At 43.6% G+C, this 20,798-nt stretch overlaps 1 protein-coding gene across 2 annotated transcripts in view; it reads left to right on the top strand.

The window, feature by feature from the left end:
- Nucleotides 1–145: 145 nt before the first annotated feature.
- The window catches only part of TAF4B (TATA-box binding protein associated factor 4b), a 75,079-nt gene continuing 54,426 nt past the window's right edge, over nucleotides 146–20,798 (top strand). For both annotated transcript variants that reach the window (XM_055705770.1, XM_055705769.1), the window contains exons 1-3: nucleotides 146–635; nucleotides 15,914–16,062; nucleotides 16,845–16,952. In XM_055705770.1, the coding sequence (XP_055561745.1) occupies nucleotides 329–635; nucleotides 15,914–16,062; nucleotides 16,845–16,952 (564 nt within the window). In that variant the 5' untranslated portion in view covers nucleotides 146–328. The remainder of the gene's footprint in view (nucleotides 636–15,913; nucleotides 16,063–16,844; nucleotides 16,953–20,798) is intronic.

Here is a 20,798-nt window from a genome sequence, read left to right as displayed (position 1 = left end):
GCGCCTGCGCCGCTCCGCGTGGCTCTATAAACACGCCGCCCGCGGCCGGCCGGGCCGGGCGCCGCCGCAGTAGGGCGCGCCGGCGGTGCGGTCCCGCCCTCGGCCCTCCCGCCCTCGGCCCTCCCTCCCGCCGGCGGCAGGGGAGGCCGGGCCGCCCAGGCCCACGTGCGCGGCGCCCGGGAGCCGGCAGAGCGGGGCCACCATGTGTTGCCGTGAGCGAGCCGGCGGCCGGGGCAGCGCCTGAGCGCCTCCCGCCCGCGATGCTGCGGGGCGACGCGGGGCTCTACGCGACGCGGCCTCCCCCCGTCCCCTCGCCGCCTCCTCCTCCATGAGCACCTCGGCGGCGGCCCCCGTCAGGCTGATGCCCAGCGGGCACCCGGAGCAGGCGGCCGCCGCGCCGCCCGCGAAGCTCCTCTGCGCCGCCGCGGGCCCGGCGCCCGGCCGGGACAGCCCCGCCGCCAAGGTGCCGGGCGGCCCGGCGCCCTCCGCCGCCCCGCAGCCGCCGCGCCTGGCGGCCGCCCCCGCGGGAACCGTGGTGGTGCGGGTGGCCGCCCCCGGGGGCCCGCGGCTGGTGGCACCCAAGGGGCCGCCCGCGGCTACTCTCCAGCTGCCGGCCAACTTCCAGCTGCCCCCAGGTGAGTGAGTAGGCGGCCGCCCTGGCTGCGTCCCGCGTCGCGCTCGGCCGTGCCCGGGAGCGGGTCGGGAGGACGGGGCGGCAGCGGGGTGCCCCGGGAGCCCGTCGCCCTGCCTTGCCGCTGGGGACGGGCCGTGGCGGGGGCAGCGGCGGTGGGGCGCGCCGCGGGCGGTGCCGAAAGTTGGGGGCGAGAGGCTTTTCTGCCCCGAGCTTCTGGGAATCGGGGTGTCTGCCTGGCTTGCGGGGCGCAGGGCGTGCGAACGGGTGAAGCCGGTTAGCAGGGGGGATGCTTACAGCGTATCTGGAGGATGGATCTGGAAGTCTCTGGATTAAAGGAACTTCTTACTTTGCTGGATAGCGCGAGGAGTAAGGGGGCTAGCCAAACCCGCCGGGTGGCCTTGTGACTTGGAAAAAGACCGACTGGGGCTTTCGTGGAACTTGCATGAAGGAGTAACGCGGGGGAGCGGGAACGGGGGTTACGGCAGCTCCCGCTTCCAGCGCGCGTCCCCCTGCGGGCGGGCTGCCCCGGGGGAGCTGCTTGCACCCTTGCCACCAGGCCGATGGTACTGAAACAAAATACTGTCCCGCTTAAGAAGCGTAACGTTGCAATTTCATTACGTGTTGCGCTATGAAACGTGGGGTTTTTTTCGATAAACCGTATGTGGGAAACGAAGAGGTACCACACTTGTGGATGTACTTCCTATAGCAGCAAAGAAAACATTAGCGTAGGAATTCTGTAGTGCTGATAAAGATAGCTTAATACTTTGGATAGTAGCAGAGGGCTAGCCAGGGCTCCAACCTGCTCTTTCCTACAAGAGGAGGAAGGTGCTGTTGGTTCTAAACTTCCCCCTCGTCCCTGTCAGATTGTAGTTAAATGCTTTTTTTTTAAAGTGATTTTGATTCCAGTAGCATTAGTCTCACTGTATTGAGACCCCAAGATATGTAATCATTTTATTGCTATTGTTGCTATAGTTATTTCCTGCCAGGACAGTTTCTTTGTTGGAGCTTCTGTTACAATTACTTTCAGGTAGGATGTTGCCTAAAAGGATGACTGGATTTACATTAATTCCTGTGCTGCTGGTGGAAGTTTGCGTTTGGTTTTTTTTTTTCATTTTTTCTTTCTTGCCAACTTCCCTCAGAAATGAACCACCATAGAAATATACATTTTGGTGTAGTTGACCCCCCCAGATCTTCAGGTTTTCTATCTAACGTTTTGGCTTTCTGGAATATACAGGCATTCAGTTAAACATCTTTCTGTGAAGGTAAATGCTCATGCAAGTTGTCTGTAGTTTGGGAATTTCAATTTAGAAAAAGTTTTGTTTTTTCTAGTAGCTTGTGTTTGATTACATCGAGATACGCTGCTGAATGTCGTCTGAGTTGTTTCGTGGCAGTAGGCAGCTGTAGCAAAAGTAGTGTTACCCTTTGGTTGCATCAGTTTGTTTTCCTTGCTCCTGGGACAAGAAACAAAGCAAGCAGACTTCGTGTTGGAGGTTCAGAGGTGCTGGTACTGTGCGTCATTGTAAACTGAAAGTAACTGTATAAAGTTTAATGCTCCACAAGGAGCATGTAAGTTGTCAGATTTCAAATGGATTGATGTTTCAGGGGAAGTTGTCTAATCATCCTAAGGATGACTTTAAAAAGCATTCTGTCTTGAGTAAGTGTTAGCATTCTACCTCAGTCTTCTACATGGTTTCAGTTTTTAATAAACAATAAATGATTCAGAAATTTAAATGCAAGATGGATAACATGAAAGCTACAAGTGTTGGTGTCCATAAAAAAAAAAAAAAGGTGGAATAAACCACCAAATTCTTAGGCTTGAAAAGTTTGTATTTCAAATACATTGCAAAATATAGCCATACAGGATATAGTACAAAAGGGAGAATGCACTTGGCTTTAAGATCATGGCATTCAACCTGTGGCACCTGCTAAGAAAAATGCATACAGAGAGCATCCTCCCCCTGAGTTTGAAAGGGAGATGTTTGAACTGACTTGTTCTGAGGAGGGACAGCACTGCCCTTATGGGTCATCCTGAAGTACTGGTGAACTGCCTTGTGGCCTGGAGCAGTCATTGCTCCTGTGCGTCTACAGGGCTGCAGTCTTGGGGAGGAAGGGCACTAGGGAGCCGCATTTGCCCCAGTGGCTTGGAGGGCAGTGGAGGTTCAGGGAAGTTACGGGTTTAGGCCATTCTTTCGCTTCCATCTCTACCTCCACCCCTCCTTGCCTGGAAAAAATCCAGGAGGAGGGAAAGACAGATGACCAGATACGGCTCCTCACCTGTCTGAGCAGGATTGTCCCATCTGCCAAGTGCCGTTTTACCTGGTTACCCAGGAAAGATCACCGAGCTTCTCAAGCTCTCCAGGTGTTGCAGAACACAGACTTGCTCATGAGTAACTGAGTTTTCATTCACCTTCCTGCGTTTTCCTCTACAAAGTGCCTGTTTTCAATGGAGTAGCCAGCTGTTAGACCAGTGCTGGTACAAAAGGCCTTCCTCCTTCACCCTCAGGGTGTCTCCTGTATGAGCAGTCAGGAGGTGCAAGTCCACCCCTGGCTTACAGCTGGCTGCCACTGAGGCGTTTAGCATGCAGTAGGACTCTAGCTGGGGACTGTGTCCTTTGTACACCTTCAGCTGGCAGATTCTGCCTCAAGGTTTGGTTGTGGCATTTTGACCTTACATACCATCAACGATTAGACTGAATGGTTCGGCTATGTCTTCCTAAATGGAGGGAATTTGTACGATCCACCAAAGGGGTCCATCCACAATTGCCTCTTTGTTGACCAGAACATGTTGGCAGCATTTCAAAAGGCTGTACATGCAGCAGTCTGTGGGACTGGCAGAGAGCGGACCAGCGTGGTGCCCCATTCCTGAGCTCTGCTGGGCACGTGATCTGTGCTGATGCTCACAAAACTGCAAACATCTCGTGTCATGGACCATCAGCTTAACAAGAAATTGTGTCCTTGGTTAACTTGAACTTCATGGTGGGGGGAGGGAATGGCTGTGCTGTGCTACTTACTAACAGGAGGAAATAGTTAAAGGCTTGGGAAGGGGAAGGAGTGACAAGGTTTCCGAGTGTATATAGCTCACCTTAACGTCCTTGGGCCCTGCACCGTTGAGAAATGGAGGGTAGAAAAAAACATAAAACTAACAGAAGAATGTTGTTCCTTGGTTTCCTTTCTTCTTTATTTTTCTTGAACTTAGTGTTTTGTCACTTCTTTGACTGTTCTTGTGGCTTTCATTCTATCCCTGGCCCTGGAATGCTCATTACAGGCAGGTGTTGAAAGGATAACTAGGCAATATATCTGCTCCTCTTGTGGAGGGAAGAAAAAAATACAGAGCTTGAGTGGATGCTAGGGATCCTCTGTTGTTACCTTAGGATCTGCTTACAGCAGGAAGCATTTCAAAAAGCTCACCTGATGCCACTGCAGCTGGTTACAGGGCTGTGACAGCAGCTGCCAGTGTTCTTCAGTGTAGCATCAGCTGCCTCTGGTGTGTGTATTTCTGTTTTATGCTTTCCATTATTGCTAATGCCAATGGGCCTGAACAAGTATGGTGTCAGCAAAGGGAAGTTGCCCTGAGTCTGCCTTAATTTGCACTAGTAAGCTGGTGCAAGGCATAGCTGCCATATAAAGTTTTTCCTTTGCACGTGACTTATAGGGGAATGGCAGCAGATACAGGTTACTGGTTTGTTTGCAGCTCAGTTGTCTTGGTTTGGATGTTTTGGCTTGTCCCTGGCAGGTTTTCCACTGCCTACAGCTTATCTAAGCTGATGGCGGGTAACTGTTAAGAAAGCACAACTACTCTTCATGGCAGGTGGCCAGGGCTGGGTGGCAAGAGGCAGACAGTTGGCATGCGGACACCTGTGGGTGGGAGGGAGGGAGGGAGGGACAGAGCAGATGTGGGTATCCCAAAACTGTGGTGGGATGGTACAGAGTCTGATCTCGTTAGGTTTCTCTTAACTGGATATAGAAGCTAAGGTAACCTGAAGAGGTAAGGGCTGGTAAACATGTTGATGCTGCTGCCTTTGGCTTTTGGCGTTGCCCTGATACCTCTCAAGTACAGTACTCTGGATCTATCTTTTCATGTTCTAGTTATATCTTGGTTGTAAAACTGCATGAGGGATTCGATATCTTTGTATTTGCATCTGGTCCTTCACTCTGGAATGGGAGGAAGCACTGATTTTAAAATACTACTTAGTTTATATTATGTTTGGGTAGGAGGAAGCGATCTATAGATTTCTTGTTTCAACAGGACAAAAGACCCCTACAAACTCCTTTAAGTCTGTAATTTCTGGATGTTGATAATCTCGTGAAGTCTGAGCATAATACTTGTGCTGTAGAATGACCAGTAGGAGCTAAATAATCTATGGTTGCAGCCTTTTAGATCCCAATAGTGTCTGCTGTTTAGCAGGTTTATCGGGATGGATTCTTTGCAAACTTCTCTCTTCCCATTAGGTGACACCAGTCAAGTTTTTTTTTTCTGAGGAGGGGTCAGCAAAGCTTTGGCAGGCTTGAGGCACTAAGTCAAACTTTAAAAAAAAAAAAAAAAAAAAAAAGTGAGTAAATGTCTTTTGCTGTAACCAGTAGAAATTTTGGCTTCTCTGTAGGACTTGATTTTGCTTTCCAGACTGAATGTGCCTACCAAAACAATTCCTTCGTATCGTTAAATGCACAGCCCTGTGGGAATTAAGATTTAAAACTTGGCAGAAGATACAAAGCTAACTTCTAGATTTATGGTTTTCACAAAAAAAACCCTGACGCATTCTGGATGCTGAAGCGTTGAAATATGATGCTCAGTAAAATTAATGTTAAATGGTGTTCAGACTTTACAATCAATTGGAGTGTATTGCAAAGAATTACAGCTACATATTGGTGAATAGTAAAGGTTTTTTAATCCTTAAAAGAGAGTGAGAATGTGAGCCTGACTTCTGTTGCTTTTGCAGTATTTAAAGGACCCTTCAGCTTGTAGCAGTAAAAATAGCATCATCCACACACAAATGACAGCTGGGAGAAACACTAATTATATTTCAGTATTCTTTTCCCAAAGATGCTGATAAAATAGGTAAGCTCATGGGTTGTTATTTTGAGTAGTTTGCAATAGCAGAGTTGTTTGTTGTTTTTTTTTTTTTTAAAAAAAAACTTGTCTTAAAGAACCAAGTATTTGCCATGTGGTAGAAATCTGCTTAGTGGGTAGGATTGTATGTTCAAGTTGTAGATGCGTGTCTTGCTGCAAGTTGCAAAGCTTTTGGTAACTATCAAAGCTGAATAATTAGTAGTGCACTAACCACTTAGATAAAAACCCAAAGGCAAATACTTTTTTTGGAATTCTTTTTGCATGAAGCTACTTCTCTGAAAATGACGGTGATTTCAAAAGAAAAATACGTGTAACTTGCAAAGTGGAAAAGATCACAATAGATGTTACTAAGTGGCTTCCTATTCCAGCTATCAGGATTAAGGTCAGTTCTGCCATCTGGGTCACCTTTAGAGCACAGACCACTACTGAATCTTTTCCAGCAGTGTCTTGAGGAAATGATCTCTGATCACAACTGAAACAGGGTAAAAATGGCAGCACATGGAAGATCCTTGTTACTAATGAGCAAATTTAGGGTCTGTTAAGGGTGGAGAACTCATGAAGCTCAGTGATCTTACTGGGGTGATCTAGTGAACTAAGAAGAGTCAGATGTTACGATGGCGCTTGGTTTTCGTAGCTTATATTTGCAGACCCCTTCTGATGCACACTTCCAATTTGGTGGAGGCAAAAGAGATGGCTTTGGGTTAATACTGGCTGCTTCTAGGAGCTGACTGGCAAATCAGACGGTCCCTGTATGGATGTCCAAGCTAGATTAACAGCTGTGTGAAATGACATGCCCTGGTTGGCACAACACCTGAAGACTTTGACTTGCAGCTTTCCCTGTGGCAATTGCCATCTAGTTCAAGTGAAGCCCTCGAAGCCAGGTCCAGCTGACTGCTTGGTGGTGTATTACTAGGCAGTCTGCTTGGGACAGCTGATGGTGTGTGTTGAAGGGGGGTAACTGTATTCAGAACACGTTTATGTATGGTTGCATACTAGCCACTTGACAAATACCACACAGTTTTGGTGACAGTTTCCACAGTATCCATGTAGACAGAAGTTAATGCTTCCATGAAAGTTTTGCTGTCTTCTACAAGAATTTTTGTTTGTTCCATCCCACTTAGAGCAAGGTAGTATTCAGTCTTAAAATTCAGTGTTAAGCCCTTGTTTGCCCTTCTGAAATAATTAAAAATCCATCCAATAGAGGGGTAAATATGTACTTTTAGAGGAAATTAAGTGGAATTTAACCTTCTTCTGGTCCCCATGTGAACACCAAGGAAATAAGTGTCGCATTTCAAAAAAGTGCAGGGTATTGGTATACTTTCTGTTCCTTACAAAGCTGTGCGCTGAATATACATGGCTGCAATGTGCCAAGCATCTAACTTGCTATGTAAAGAATTTTGACTCCAGTGGATACCAGGAGTACACAGCAAACTAGAAGAGGATGTGGTGTATAGGTTCAGTACCTTTTTTTAGTGCAGTAGGAATTGTCTTGAAAGTAAGGAAGTGTCACTTTAGCTCCTTTGAGGCACTATTTCACTATCATCAGTCAAGTCCTCTGCAAATACTTGAAGCTCCTTCATGAGGTAACTTGGGTCCCAGAGAACTCTTAAGTCAGATGATCTTATCTGTAGACAGTCCTGGAACTGTCTGATTACTTGGATAGGAAAGCAACCAAGCCTCAATAGCAAAATTGCAAACTACAAAGATGAGATGGGGAAGTGCTGATGGGACATGATCCCGGTTGCTGAAAGACATGGCCCAAGGACAAGATCTAGATAGTAGATGTTCTCACGATATCAGATAAGACTTTGCCGTGTGGTATGCAGTGCTGGCTGTGAATCCTGTATGCCTGCCCACAATAAACCCAAAAACTCTGGAGATTCAAGTGTAATAAATACACTCTGAGTTCAAATAGAAACAGTAGTGCCATGTTGGATCTGTGCCCAGAAAATGTCTATGACCTGTCAGTTATTTATAGCCCCTCCAAGAATCAATGCAACGTCCAGATTTTCTGTAGATGGTTGGTATGGACATCTGTTGTTGGCTATAAATAAAAGGTATACTACCTCGCAACTGGGACAGTTATGTTTTTGCGCAAGAATTCTACTATAACTCTAAAATTGTGTGGATATAAATGTATTCTCAAGTGATGCTCAGCTGTGTGTGCAGTCGAGGACAACTCTTAGCTCTGAAACATAGGCCTGTATTCTGTGAAAAGACATCAGCGCTGTGGTGGCCCAACTGCTAGTCTGTTAGAGAGATCTGTTTGGGCACCAAGATGCATTGATGAGCAGCTAGCCTCTAACAGCTTGCCTAAACACTTACTAATTAAGCAGTGTGTGAAACTTGGCTTCAGATTTTTACATTTTTAGCACTTTGTGTCTAGTTGGAAGGGAGGGAGAGGGATGTTGCTTATACTCTTCAGAAAGATGCGTGGTGCCCATTATTCCAGGCTGTTTGAAACAAAAGGTTTTCAGACTCTGCTCCATCCTGCCTAGAAGAGATACCATCGTCCTGTGGTTGAAAAGGCTGTGCCTGTACTTGGCATCTCGGGAGCTGGTGCCCACTGTTAGCACAGAACCTAGCTAGAGAAAGTTTGGAATTACTGGAGGCAGCAGCCTTCACTGGGACAGCCCCTCGAGCTGTTAGTGTGACAAAGTTGTGGGTGCGAGGTGGTTGTTTAAACAGCTGCTCACAGCAACCCAGGTGATCTGGGAAACATGAATGCTAGTGAAGCAGTGCTGTGGAGTGGATGGTGATGTCTGCAGGTAAGGCTAGTCTGTTTCTTTGAGAAGGTGAGATGTCAAACATCTGAGGTTGATGCAACCTTAGAAGTTGTAGGCTAGAGTCTACAAGAATCTGCAATGCAGTGTTTGTGCACTTGGCAAAGACGCAATCAGCTTCTTTAAAGAAGTTGTGAGTACAACACTATTTATTTAGGTTGTCTGTGTTCTGTTGTAGCATGAAAGCACATTGAAATTACGTCCTTTGAACTTTTCTTCTGACCTGGACATTAATGAATACCATATCTGTGGGCAAAACCAAGGTGTCTTTTACGGGAACTCAAAACGGGGCATCTCATTGTGACACTTACAATATCTACACACTAGTCACTGGTCCTGAGCTGTTGCTACAAAGACCCATTATTATAGAAACTTCCCTGGAACAGAGGGGAAGGACGCAGAGGGCAGTATCTGAGGTACATAATTATTTGGTGAGTGAAACAACATGTGAACAGAATGAATTTGTTGAGGGCCTGGGTATGTGGTGAGGGATCCTGGTTGCTGCTGTAAGTGTTGATTATGGGTTGCTCATTGCTGAATTCCTCTTCCATCAACTAAAACTGACTTCCAAACACGAGTGATTTGTGGTATGGAGTAAAATGCTTTGTGGGTGCAGGTTACTAGCTGAACAGCTCAGCTTGACCCATGGGGTGTAGAAGAGCCTTCTACCCTGCTTGTCTGGGAAATTGTAAGTGCACTCAGATAGATAGGTTTTCCCAAGAAAAGCCCCAAATAAGCAATCTTTGTGACTTCCCAGAAGATCAGTTGTCTGAAGTCAGTTGTATTTGATTTAGGAGTACAAGTTACAGCTCATCATTGGGAGCCTGTGGTGAGGTAACCTTGGATGGCTGCCAGATCTTCATTGTAGCTTCATTCATGATGGTGAGAAGCACAGCTAGATGTTGCCTCCACATTGGGCTGTCATCTTTGTTTCTTCACCTTCACTATGGAAATCTGCGGTAGACATTTAGGAAAACTCAAGTACTAAGTGAGGGTCTTGAGGAATAAGTAGTTCTCCTGCATGCAGTACAGTCCATACTTCATCTGAAAACATACAGCCCCAACATACTGGAAGAGTTATGTAAATCATGTAGAAGTTAAATCACTTTGGTATCAGACTTGCCTGTCATGTCTTTTACAGTATTTCATTAACTCTTTCTGCTCTTTAGCAGTCTTTTACATCCAGTCTACAACATAATGAACTTGGGGTGAAAATTTAATAAATTGATTACTGCTTATGGAAGAGGTCTTTGTGTTTAATTAGCAGTCATTTAACTTGGGCAGTGAGCTCAGGGAGCTCATGGACAACTTTAATGAGCAGGTGGTGTTTGTCCTGAGCCCCCTGAACAAGCAAGATATGAACAAGACCATCCAGCCGGCAATATTGTGTGCAGCTATGTCATGATGGTAACTCCACCACACTTGGGCATCTGGCCAACTGTCACTGGTGTATGTGAACCTTACAAATCAGGAGATAGTGCACTCCTGCACTTAGCCTAAATTTAAAAGTTTGCATACACTAGGTATGTAAAGTATTTTTGTCTTTCACTGAGTATAAAGGTGGGCAAGCTCTGGGACTGAGCCAGACTCCCCTACGGGTGGGTACACCATGTAGGAATTTCCCCAGTTACACAGGGACTCGGAGCACTGGCTGTAAATGGGCTTCCCCCCCCAAAGCATGGGCCTGGATGATGTTAAGGTGGTAATTGGTGATGTATCCTTTTCTTAGTTTCTGTAATGCTTTGCAGTAATGATTTGATGCTTTGTTCCTATTGCTCTTTTATCATATTGTGCATAATAACTAGTACTGTTTCCTTTCATCATATTGCATGCTATTTTCCTTTATTATATTGTAATATAATAAACTGCATTTATTCTTATATTTGATTTGGAATTCATTTTTGCTTGGTATCCAATCAACAGAACAGCACCTTGATATGATCACTGCCTAAACAGTCTGTGTCTCTAGTAGTGTCTGTTCTGAGTCTCTTATTCAGTCCTGTAATGTGTTTTTGTAACTTTTAAGTGACCTGTTCTGTGGGGCTCAATAAATGGGGTTGAAGAAGAAAAAAATAATTTTTTTTAAAAGGAAAACTACTTTCAAAGCTGTTGCGTGGATTAGTAGTATTTGTCCCTTTATTTTCTGAATTTCAAGTCGTCCTAAACAGTCTCAGTTTTAAGAAGTTTAAAACCAATATTCCTTCCTAGTTGCCATTTCATTTCCTATTAAAACATCCCCTTTAAAACTTGGTTTTACCTTGTAACTTGTTTTAAAAGCTATCCCTTTGTTTTGAGTAGTTCAGAGAAAGAATGAGATGTGTTTAGGAAAAGAAATGTTGCTGTTTTTTTAAAACCTTTTGATTGTTCACTTACTGATTTGGGACTTCGAAGTCTTGTTTAGCCCTGTATTTGTAGTTGGTAGTAGCATGCTTTACTAAGGTTGGGAACATACCTGATGCAGGTGCCCCTCGTTTTGAAATAAGCTAAATTTACCTTTCTTTGAGAGTGGGTTTTGTAAACTGTTCTCTTAAATGAGTTTGGTCTAACGCAGTTGGTTCTTGGTTGTATTTTATTTTAGGAGCAAGAGACTTCATTTCTTCATGTTGCTCCCCAGCCAGCAGTTCTGAAGAGCTGGTGTGTTGAGCAGTTGTGTTGGAAACCATGTAATCAAAGCGGTGGCTTAGCTTGACAACTTCAGCTTCGCTTGTAACAGCATATGGTGTATCTCCACTGGAGCACACGAGCTGGCTGGTTCATCTCAGGGAATTAATTCTAGATGTTGCCCTTCAGAAATGGCCTCAGGCTTATCATATGTCTTAGAAATTTAAGGGTGGAGGTTGCCGTTGTGGTGGAATAGTTTTAGCACACATCAGTGTTCAGGCTGCTGGATGAAACTCTTGAGTTTCTTTCTGTTGGCAGCACAGCTTTACGTTAACAACAGTGTGGTTTCCTTAACACTGTGTGAAGCCCATGCAGGTGGCCTTATGTATACAGTGGCATGAACAGATCTCTGCCATGAGGACGCTGAGCTGGGTTTCAGTTGTCAGTTCCTTCCCCTCCAGCCTTCCCATAGGATTGCAGCAGAAGGAAGGTATGCAGGGAACAAAGGGCTGAAATAGCTGATTTTATTTTAACTGCCTTCTCTGGCAGTCAAGAAAAATAAGTAACTTTCCAAAGGATGTTTTTGGCAGGACAGGCAGAATTATCTAGAGATAGAAGTCTCAATTAATTGTAAAATGGGCTGTTAATCTGTGAGAGACACCCGAGTCCTCCAGTGAAGCATGTAAGAACTAATCCCTGCTGGTAACTGGTCACTTAAGTTTTCTGTTGGTGATCTGAAGATAGGAGCAGTCTTGGAGCACCAAAGGGGTTGGGCTTTATTCTTACTACCAAAGTGCACGAGTGGTGAGAGTCTTTCCTGTTCTCTGAAACAACTATAGTAAAACTGTCAAACTGTGTATCCTGGAAGCGCTGTGTAAAAGGGGGTGCCTTTGGCCTTGCAAAGGTGCCTGATTGCTGTTCAGTAACTACAGTTGGTGCTGATATTTTGGTTTATTGCAGGTATCTTTTCTGGTTTTAAATGCCATGCTGAGTGGTGTTAGCTGAAACATCACTGTTTCAGCTGTTCAGGGGTGTCTGTCTCCTCATTTTCCCATGGAGTTGCAATGACTGCAAGACCTGATCTGTTTTCATGTTCAGCTTGGCAAGAATCACCTTCTAGTGAATGTGAAAACAGCTCTAGATATAAGAAATGCTATCTTTTTTTCCAACTGAAGAATGTGGATTCTTGCACTTACCTGCTCTTAATTTCCAATAGTAGCGTCTTGGTAGCTGCGCAAGTCTGTTTACATGACCTTTCTATTGAGAACCTCAAGGTTACCATCACCTGCTGTTCCCTCATTTCACACTTGTGCAGCTGTACGTCCTGTAGAGGGCTTCAGGCATTGGTTTTGAGTGCTGTGGAAACTTCTGGCAGAAGGCATCTCCTGTGTCTCCCCTCTGAGTCTGCACTTCAGTGTTGGGTTGTTGCTTGTGTTTCAAGGCAGAAAGGGAGGATCAAAGGTTTGGGGGTATTTTTAAGTTGTGAAAAAACGTAAATGATTTGTGGCATCCAGAAGTAAAAAAGTAAGTGCTGTTCTCAACATCTTTCAAGCTGTTTCAGACAATGTACATGTCACTTTACTGTCACCTCGTGACATGAAGTTGTAACTGCCCAAAACTGTGTTTCATCCTTGAAGTGATGTCCTGTGGGTCTTTGCTGTGTATGGATCTGTAGCTGTGACAGCTGTTTCAAATTTATTTCAGATTCATTTGTCCTGGCATCAGATACTTAGAGTATGAAGCCTACAAGAACAGTAGTTAGTACATTACCATGATACTGGTTTTGTTGGCTTTGGAGTTCTAATTTTGCTAGCTAGCTGTTGCGAAGAGCTACTGCCGTGGAAAGGCTACCACGATATTAAAAATTCTGCCAAATGGAACAAATATTAGGAAATCAATGTTTGTTACAAGTGGAACAAGTTATTACTGAAACTTAGGTGGAAGTAAACAGGCATCATCTCAGCAGTTTGTTCCAATCAAGGCTATGACCACTGGGGTGGCCTTAGGTAACTTCTGTGGATGGTCTCGCCAAGAATAAGCCTGAAGTTATTTTACAGTGTTCTGATGAAGTATGGATGTGCTTTTATTGACTAATCCTGTTACTAGGAAGAAAGCTGATTTATCTTTCAGGGTACAGTGCTGGTGGGGATCATTGCTGTCATGGTCAAATGTAAAGAGGCTACTGGGACTTGTTAATATTGGTTGTGGTTGGGTTTTGTTAACTTTTTATTTTGAGATGTTCATGAATTTGTATATGAACTGTATTGTATTTGCATGAGCTTGCTAGCTGTTTTACTCTTGAGTTAATTTTCTGTCAAGTGGAATCCGCTGGAAATTCTCCATTCAAGTGACTGGAGGATGGGATACTCTTCAGGCAGAGGGTTTCCGTCTCTGGCAAATGCTAACTGAAACTTCAGAACAGTAGTGTAAAAAATAAAACAAGCATTCCAGTGCTGTAATCAAGTTGGCTGGTAATGATGCTGTTTCTGGTATGCAGTATGATTCAGAGAAGTAGAAATCATGCTTCTGACAGTTTGGCTTAAAAAATAAATGTAATTAGTATGACAAAATATCGAAATACATGAAAACGAAGCACTTAACGCATTCCAAATCTCTGAAGGAATTAAGTGATAAATTTGTATGGGCCTTCTCAAAGAGTGGAGCTAGCAATAGCATTTTAAAGCAAGCTTAGAAAAGTTGCAAACTTCCAGTAGCACCTTCCCACCATCCCGAATGTAGACCTAGAACAGAGAGAAATGCTATTGCTATCAAAATGTGTGGTACTGTCAGCTTTTTTTTTCTGCCCCTAGAATCTGCATAAGCATGAAGTGTGAACAAGGAGAAAAATGCCCTTTTTCTGACTGATGATGAAATGTATTTGGAATGATGAAAAACATGACAGTCATGAACCACTGTCAAAATAAGATGGCATGAAAAGCAAATCAGAAATCTGATGGTTTCTGTGATTCTGGCTATTCATTGATTAAATTAAAAGATCCATCTGTACCTAAATTAGTCAAGACTTTGGAGAAGGAGAAAGCTGAGTTGTCAGATGGAGTAACAGTATTTTTCTGGATATGCAACCATCTTGTGCATCTGCCTCATCTACTAAAGCCTGCTTGAGAAAGGAGGGTCTTCCAGATGCTACTCTTGTAGTCTCAGTTTGTGTTTGCTATGTAAATGAAAATATGTTGACATTACAGAATTTTATGCCTAGTTTTGTGTTGTCTTACAATATCCTCTTATGCTTTTAGATATGGAGGATGAAAAGCTGTTTCTGAGCATGTGGTTATAGCTTGATTTATTTATGTATTTATTTAAGAAAACCCAGCACAGAGCGCTTGTGGCTTTTCCTGTTGTGTTCATTTAAACTCGGACAGAAGCAGTGTTTTAGGCTGTATTGTACAGCGGTATTTCGACAGCTTCCAGCCTAACCAGGTAGTAAAAAGACTATTTAATCGATGCAGTCTTGTTTTACATTAGGAAAGATTTGGCGTTCTTCAAGTATTGGATAACTTGCAAGAAATTTAATGCAGACCTCCAAAAATGTTGAGGTGGTCCTACTTAAGTATCTGGCATCCTCCCATCCACCTCTCTTTTATGCAAAAGGCCTTTGAGCGAGGTGTTTGGGGATGGTGGTCCTGGTGCGATGAACTCTGCAGCAGCTGCTGTTGAAGGTAAAGGAGGTGATGCACCTGCGAAGGTGGGGTGCTCTGTAGCTCTCTTGAAGTATCTGAAGTGGTTCAGCCCAGGGATCCAGCTGGCATTCTGTATTTGTGACTCCCCTGCAAGGTGTGGATTTTCCAGAGCCCTGAGGCAGCTGGGGGGAGGAGGAGGTGGCATTGGCAGCTGAATGGTTTCCAAATGCAGGGAAGATGGGACTGTGCTTGGCATCTGACTGATAGTCCTCAGGGTGATTTTCATTTGAAAGCTGTAGTAAAAATACTGATTGTTTGTTAACTGTTCAATTGTTTGTCGTTATAGCTGATGGGGTAGGAGAAGGGTGGTAGGAGTTGAATCTTGATGGGCTGAAATTGCTGTAGGTTTGAAAGGAAAGCCTAAAAAAGCAAGGAAGCAAGGCAGAAGAGTTTCTTTTGTTTTTTTGGAGGTTTTTTTCTTCTTTCTCCTTCCTTTCCCTTTGGAATCTTCCTATTTGACTGTAAGCTGCTTTGATTGAAAAGCATTAAAATGCATGGTTTTAACAGACCCTTGGCAATGGGACGGTTTGAAATGTCCGGGTGGCCTTGCCTTTCCTTGGAGACCACTGCCCTCTGAGCGAGGGGGGTGGCCTTGATACAGGCAGGGGAACTGCTATTAATCAGGCTTTAGTTCCCACTGCAGCTTTTTGCTAAACCTTGTCTTCATCTGTAAGCATGTGCCTAAATGTTAAGAAAGTGAAAATGTATAGAGGCAGCCCAGTGTGATAGTGGTAATGACTGCTTCAGGTTGAAGAACTGGTTAAAGAAGTTCCTGTTAAAGTAATCCCAGAGTGTGTGTGTGTGTGGCGGTGTCTGACTTTTTAATACCCACAATTCCTTTCTGACTCAAGTGATGAACTGCTTTGCATTTTGCATCTTGTATGCACATAGTGCTGTGATGTGGCTGTCGATTTAAGTCTTTTTCTTGATTTTAGGAATTGTTTTCTGTCATAAATGCAGTACAGCTGATGTACGCTTAGATCTGACACTTCTTGGCAGCTGCTCCTTGGAGTAAGAAACTAAATATTGCAATATCTTATCAGTGTGGTCTATTTATTTCTTCCACAGAAGCATAGGAAAGCCATAATATCATTTAATTTCTAACAGTTTGGATGTTTTTCTCCAACAGGAACTGTTCTTATCAGAAGCAGTAATGGCCAACTAATGCTAGTAACTCAACAAGCAATAGCACAAGCACAGAACCAACCACAAAATAACACGAGCGTGAGGCCATCTGTACCGACCAGCACACCTGCAATCAGAATATGTACTGTACAGGTAACTTCTCTTTGTAGTTTTAGTAAGATGTGGCTGTATGTTACTTAGTTATAACAGGGTTTGTAGATAACTTGGGGAGGGTTAAATAAGCATCTGAACGCTTTCTGAACAGCTTGATGGTGTTTGGTTTTGCACATAAACGTTGTTATGTGCTTTACTTTCTCAATTTGAAGAAAACTGCTAGCCGTTACATGTGGTGTAGTTCAAATTAAGGAATTCCTCTGTGGTGATGATAATGATGTAAAGGGTTTTAAAAAGAAAAAACAACAAACAAAACCAACAACAACCAAACAACCCCAAACCAAAACCCCTACCTAAATGGTTACTGCTAGTAGCTGCAACCTTGCAATCCTCTGGTGGGATACTTCTTTGAAGCCGAGGACCTTTCCCATGCCTCCACGATGTTCCTTCTTCCCTGAGCTCTGCTGGGTTTTTGCTTCGATTTCTTGTAATGTGGTCAGCATGCAAGAGTAAAAGCAGATACAAAAAAGTATGAGGCTGCATATTTCTTGCCAGCATTCTCATCCTTTAACTGTTTTATTCTAATTAGGCATTGCATCTAAATGTCTCTGAATCTGTTCTGGAATATTAAACTGGTAGATAAATAGCTTTGTTGAACAATGTTTAAACTATATGAACTATGTGAATGATGCCTGTATTGTTACTGTAGGAGTGGGTGTCTTGGTTTATATTGGACAAGAGCAGGTACTAACTTCAGTGTCTGTCATTGACTTGTCTGATAACTGTTCTCTGCACATGTTTAATTTTTTTTTTTTTTAAAGAACTCTGGCACCCAGTTGCTAAAGAAAGTAGTAGCTACTCCTGTGAAACCATTATCTGAAACAACAAATTCTGTGGCTTCTACTGTTCAGCCACCTGCTGTAATACAGGTAGGTGTCAGGCTTTATAGTGCGGTGGAATAAAAATAAGTGCTGGAGAGAGCTGAAGAAGATGTGGATGCATTCTTGTTATTATTAATTCTTAATCTGTTTTTCAGTAAGCTTGGTAACTTTTGTCCTCACAAATTCTTTCCTGAATGTCTTTTTAAAAAATACATAATTATATTACGTTTTTGCCAGTGTGTGTCAGATCATCTTGTCTGGTTACAGTAGAAAGCACATGAACAATAGATAAAATAAATACTTTAGAAAGCCATTTCCAGTGCTTCTGTACCCTATGACAGAACTCTTTCAAGCTCTAGCTGAAGCTTTCTGGGAGACTGAGACTTCTAATGCTCTGTCCTGTTGGGGTTCCTTGATTCCTTGGCGGGGCAGGGGGGGAGTATACCTGAGATGATGTGGAGGAGAAAATGAGCTGTCTGCACCAGTCAAGCTGTTTTTCATGTGGTAATGTTCTCCACCCCACCCCCCACCCCCCATTAAAAACTGGAGAAAGGTTGTAGATGAAAACCTCTGTTCTCTGAGTCTGGCAGACAGGTTCCGACAGATATAACTGTAAATACAGTGGTTGGACATGCTTCATTATTTTTAGGTAGTGTTTTTGTCTTACTTCCTAGGCCTGCCTTCTCTTTTTCTGGAGAAAAATGTTGTAGGACTCTTCTGCAGAGGCTCCTGCCACCTGTAGAATATGAGACTTTTAGATACAGTTCATCCTTTGCTCTTGGGGACCAGAGTTTGGATAAGCATGTACGATGAAAAGAAAACTACTTTCTGCAGCTAAAATCTGGAGAAGAAATCGGGAAGAAGCTTGTACTTATCTTCTGTGAATAAGGGCTTGGAGACTGGGCTGTAGCGGTAGACCAAGCACTCAGTAAATGAGCGGGATGAGTCATTCAAAAAAACATGCTGGATGTATGTTCTTGACCTTGAGGGTGTTTGAAGAATTGGGGAATGTGTTCGCTGACAGTGGTAACTAACAATCTGACTTAGAAATTCATCCTCCTGCTGTTCTTCTGTATCAGGAACTGAAAACTACTCGGCTTTATCTGTGATTATTTTTTTTCCCCTTCCTTCTCACTACAAATGGATTATGTTGGGGCTAAAAGGGAAAACCCAGAGGCCTCTCTTAATACATTTTCTATTTTGCTTAGAATGGCAACAACATATGCTTTGTGTCTAAGAACACTAACAGGTATTCCTTACTCACTTTTATTTTAGGATACTAGATTGCAAACCATGTGCTTGTGATCTCTGCATAGAGATCTTTAGGATATAAAAGTAATAGTCGTCTACTACGCTACCCTTGCACTGGGGAGAAGAGATGAAGGTAAAGCTTTCTTCCATCTGATGGATGAGGCTGCCTGCATCCTCATATTCTTCATGTGGATAAATATTGAGATTTGTTGTGCTATTAACTTTTCCTTTTTTAACTTATATTTGCCTTTGACTTGGTTCTTCTGTACTTTTTGGGTCCAGTTTTGATGTAATTTTTTGTTCTTCTGGGATATTTAAAGAGGGAGACATGGCATATTTTTTTGTAAGCCATTTTTTTCTGTTGTAGAAGCTTGAGCACTTGGATGAGCCATAGGGCTGGATTCAAACAGCAGGAATGATGACTCCAGGAAAAATTAATAGCACTGTTCTGTTTTGAGTGGCTTCCTTGAAGCCCCTCTGTTTTGCAGAGGATTGCATAGTCCTCTGTACAAGCTACTTGTACAATAAAGAGTAAATAGGTGCAATATGGATACATCCTCCCATTGCAGGGTTGCTTCACTCTTTACACTGCCTAGGGTGGACAAGAGTATAGTGATGACAAGGGATTCTGTGCATAAGGTTGCAGGAACTGTCTGGAGAAAGGAAGGAAGAGCCCTTGGGTCTGTTTCATTGGCAGTGGTTCACTCACTAGTCCTAGAAGAACTTGCTGATGCTAGTCTTGACAGTTTATGAGGTCACGGGAGAGGAATGTTAGTGTGGAAGTATGTCATCACAAAAAACAGGAGACAGCAGAGAGGACATAATGCTTGGCTTGGTTGTGTATCTCTTATCCTGTGTGAAGTACAGTACTATCTGCAAAACTCTCTCTAGTTACTGACTTCACGATTATTCTCCTCCTCTACAAATATGTTTCTATTTTTTGATGTTCTTGAATGTTTAAGCTCTGAGGTTAGACAAAATACCTGCATTTTTATTTTCTACCTTCTTCCCAGATGGGATAACAGAGCTGCAAAGTATCTAATTAGCATCATGCTGGGGCACTTTCATTTGGATGCAGAGCACTTCTCTTGAAATAACTTCAAAATATGCAGGGTTAATGCCATTTTCTTTGTGGCGATGGTTTCTCTGTTGCTCAAAGTGAGAATGAGAATTGTCAGTAGTGAAAAAGGTTGAGGGCAGATGACAGAAGTTAATTCCCATATATCCATCTTCCTGGGAAAAGGGTCCAGCAGACTTCCTGTTGTTCCCTCCCTCAGCTGATAAAATGCCATTCTGGTCATGATGTGTAAACATGCTGGAATTTGCAAGAGATCAGCTCCTGTGAACCTCATGTTTTCGACTTTTAAAAGCCCAGGGCATTGCAGCTTGGCAGATCTGTACTCTGTCCCCTTCGTCTTCCTCCGGTCCATCTGTTTGTGGGATTCTCATGCCCAGTTTGCCTCCCTGTGGTCTTAGAGCTGTTGAGCCTCATCCTTGGAAGAGGCAGTGGTGGTGGCAAAGATCCTGCAGAGAGCGATTAAAGTGTTACCAACAGTGGGAGCCTAAGCTGGAAAGCTTTCTGGTAGCTGCCTGCTTCTTTCATGTCAAGCTGGCAGCAGCGGGGGGGGGGGGGGGGGGGGGGGGGGGGCGGGACGACCCACCCAGGAAAAAAAAAAAGTATAAATAAATTACTAAAGTGCCAGTGTTTTGCTTTAGCTTCAAGTGTTAGATTATGAATTTTCCCTATCCTGAAAGACTTAAAAGCCCTTTGGTATTCTACATGGTGTCTGTCCTGCTCTGATTAGTTTTTATCCATGGTAGGATAAGTTAGGTTCTTGTGTTATGTCTTAGTAATGCAATTAGCAAGTATTAATTTGTGATTGTTGGACTAAACTGGGGTGCTTAAATGTATTAAGAGTAGGTGAAAGCAATTGTGTGTGTTGTGCAGATATGAACCTAGAATTTAGCCTACAAAACCAGACTTTCCCTTTCCCTTGAGAGGTTTGGAGGAAAAATGGCACTCAGCTTCAGGTTTCAAACACTAACCTGAAACTCTTGCTTTTCTGTAATCTGCAGGTTCAATCTGGTTTTTTAGTTCTCAGGTTGAGAAATGGAAAGTAGTTGGTTTTGTAGAGGTTAAGTCTTTTACCCGTATTCTGTTGTATTAGAATAACCTTGTTGGGATTTTGGGGGGTGTGGTTTTATTTCTTTTTCTCTTTAAAATCTGAAGTAGGAATACTTCATTTAGTCACTTTCCTCTGGAAACTACTGTTTAGCCTGGTTTGCAAAGGAGAGGGGCAGTTGTGTTCTTATTTTTTCCTAAACCTTCATTACTCTTTGTGGCTGGAGCTTCTGAATCTGTTGGTAAATTGTAATGAGATTTTTTTAAGAGAGGCCTCAAAATAACTATTTTGGTGAGTGTTTGTGTTTGGGTAGAGGAGAGATCCAAACTGCTCCCCTTGAGGAAAAGGCAGGAAGAGCTTGTTAAGGTTGCATTTGCTCAGCTGGCTGCTTTTGCTGGCACACGCATCCTTCGAGTGGACACCATCCTCTGCCTACCCTGCTCGTGATAGAGTAAGGGCAATCAGTAGAGCAGCTGTAGGGGGAAGAAAGGAAGATAAATAATCACTTAAGGTTGTCTTT

Source organism: Falco cherrug, chromosome 3, assembly GCF_023634085.1.
Source record: "Falco cherrug isolate bFalChe1 chromosome 3, bFalChe1.pri, whole genome shotgun sequence".
Classification (NCBI taxonomy): domain Eukaryota; kingdom Metazoa; phylum Chordata; class Aves; order Falconiformes; family Falconidae; genus Falco; species Falco cherrug.
Note: the sequence above shows the minus strand (reverse complement) of the source record. Positions and strands in the feature narration are given on the sequence as shown.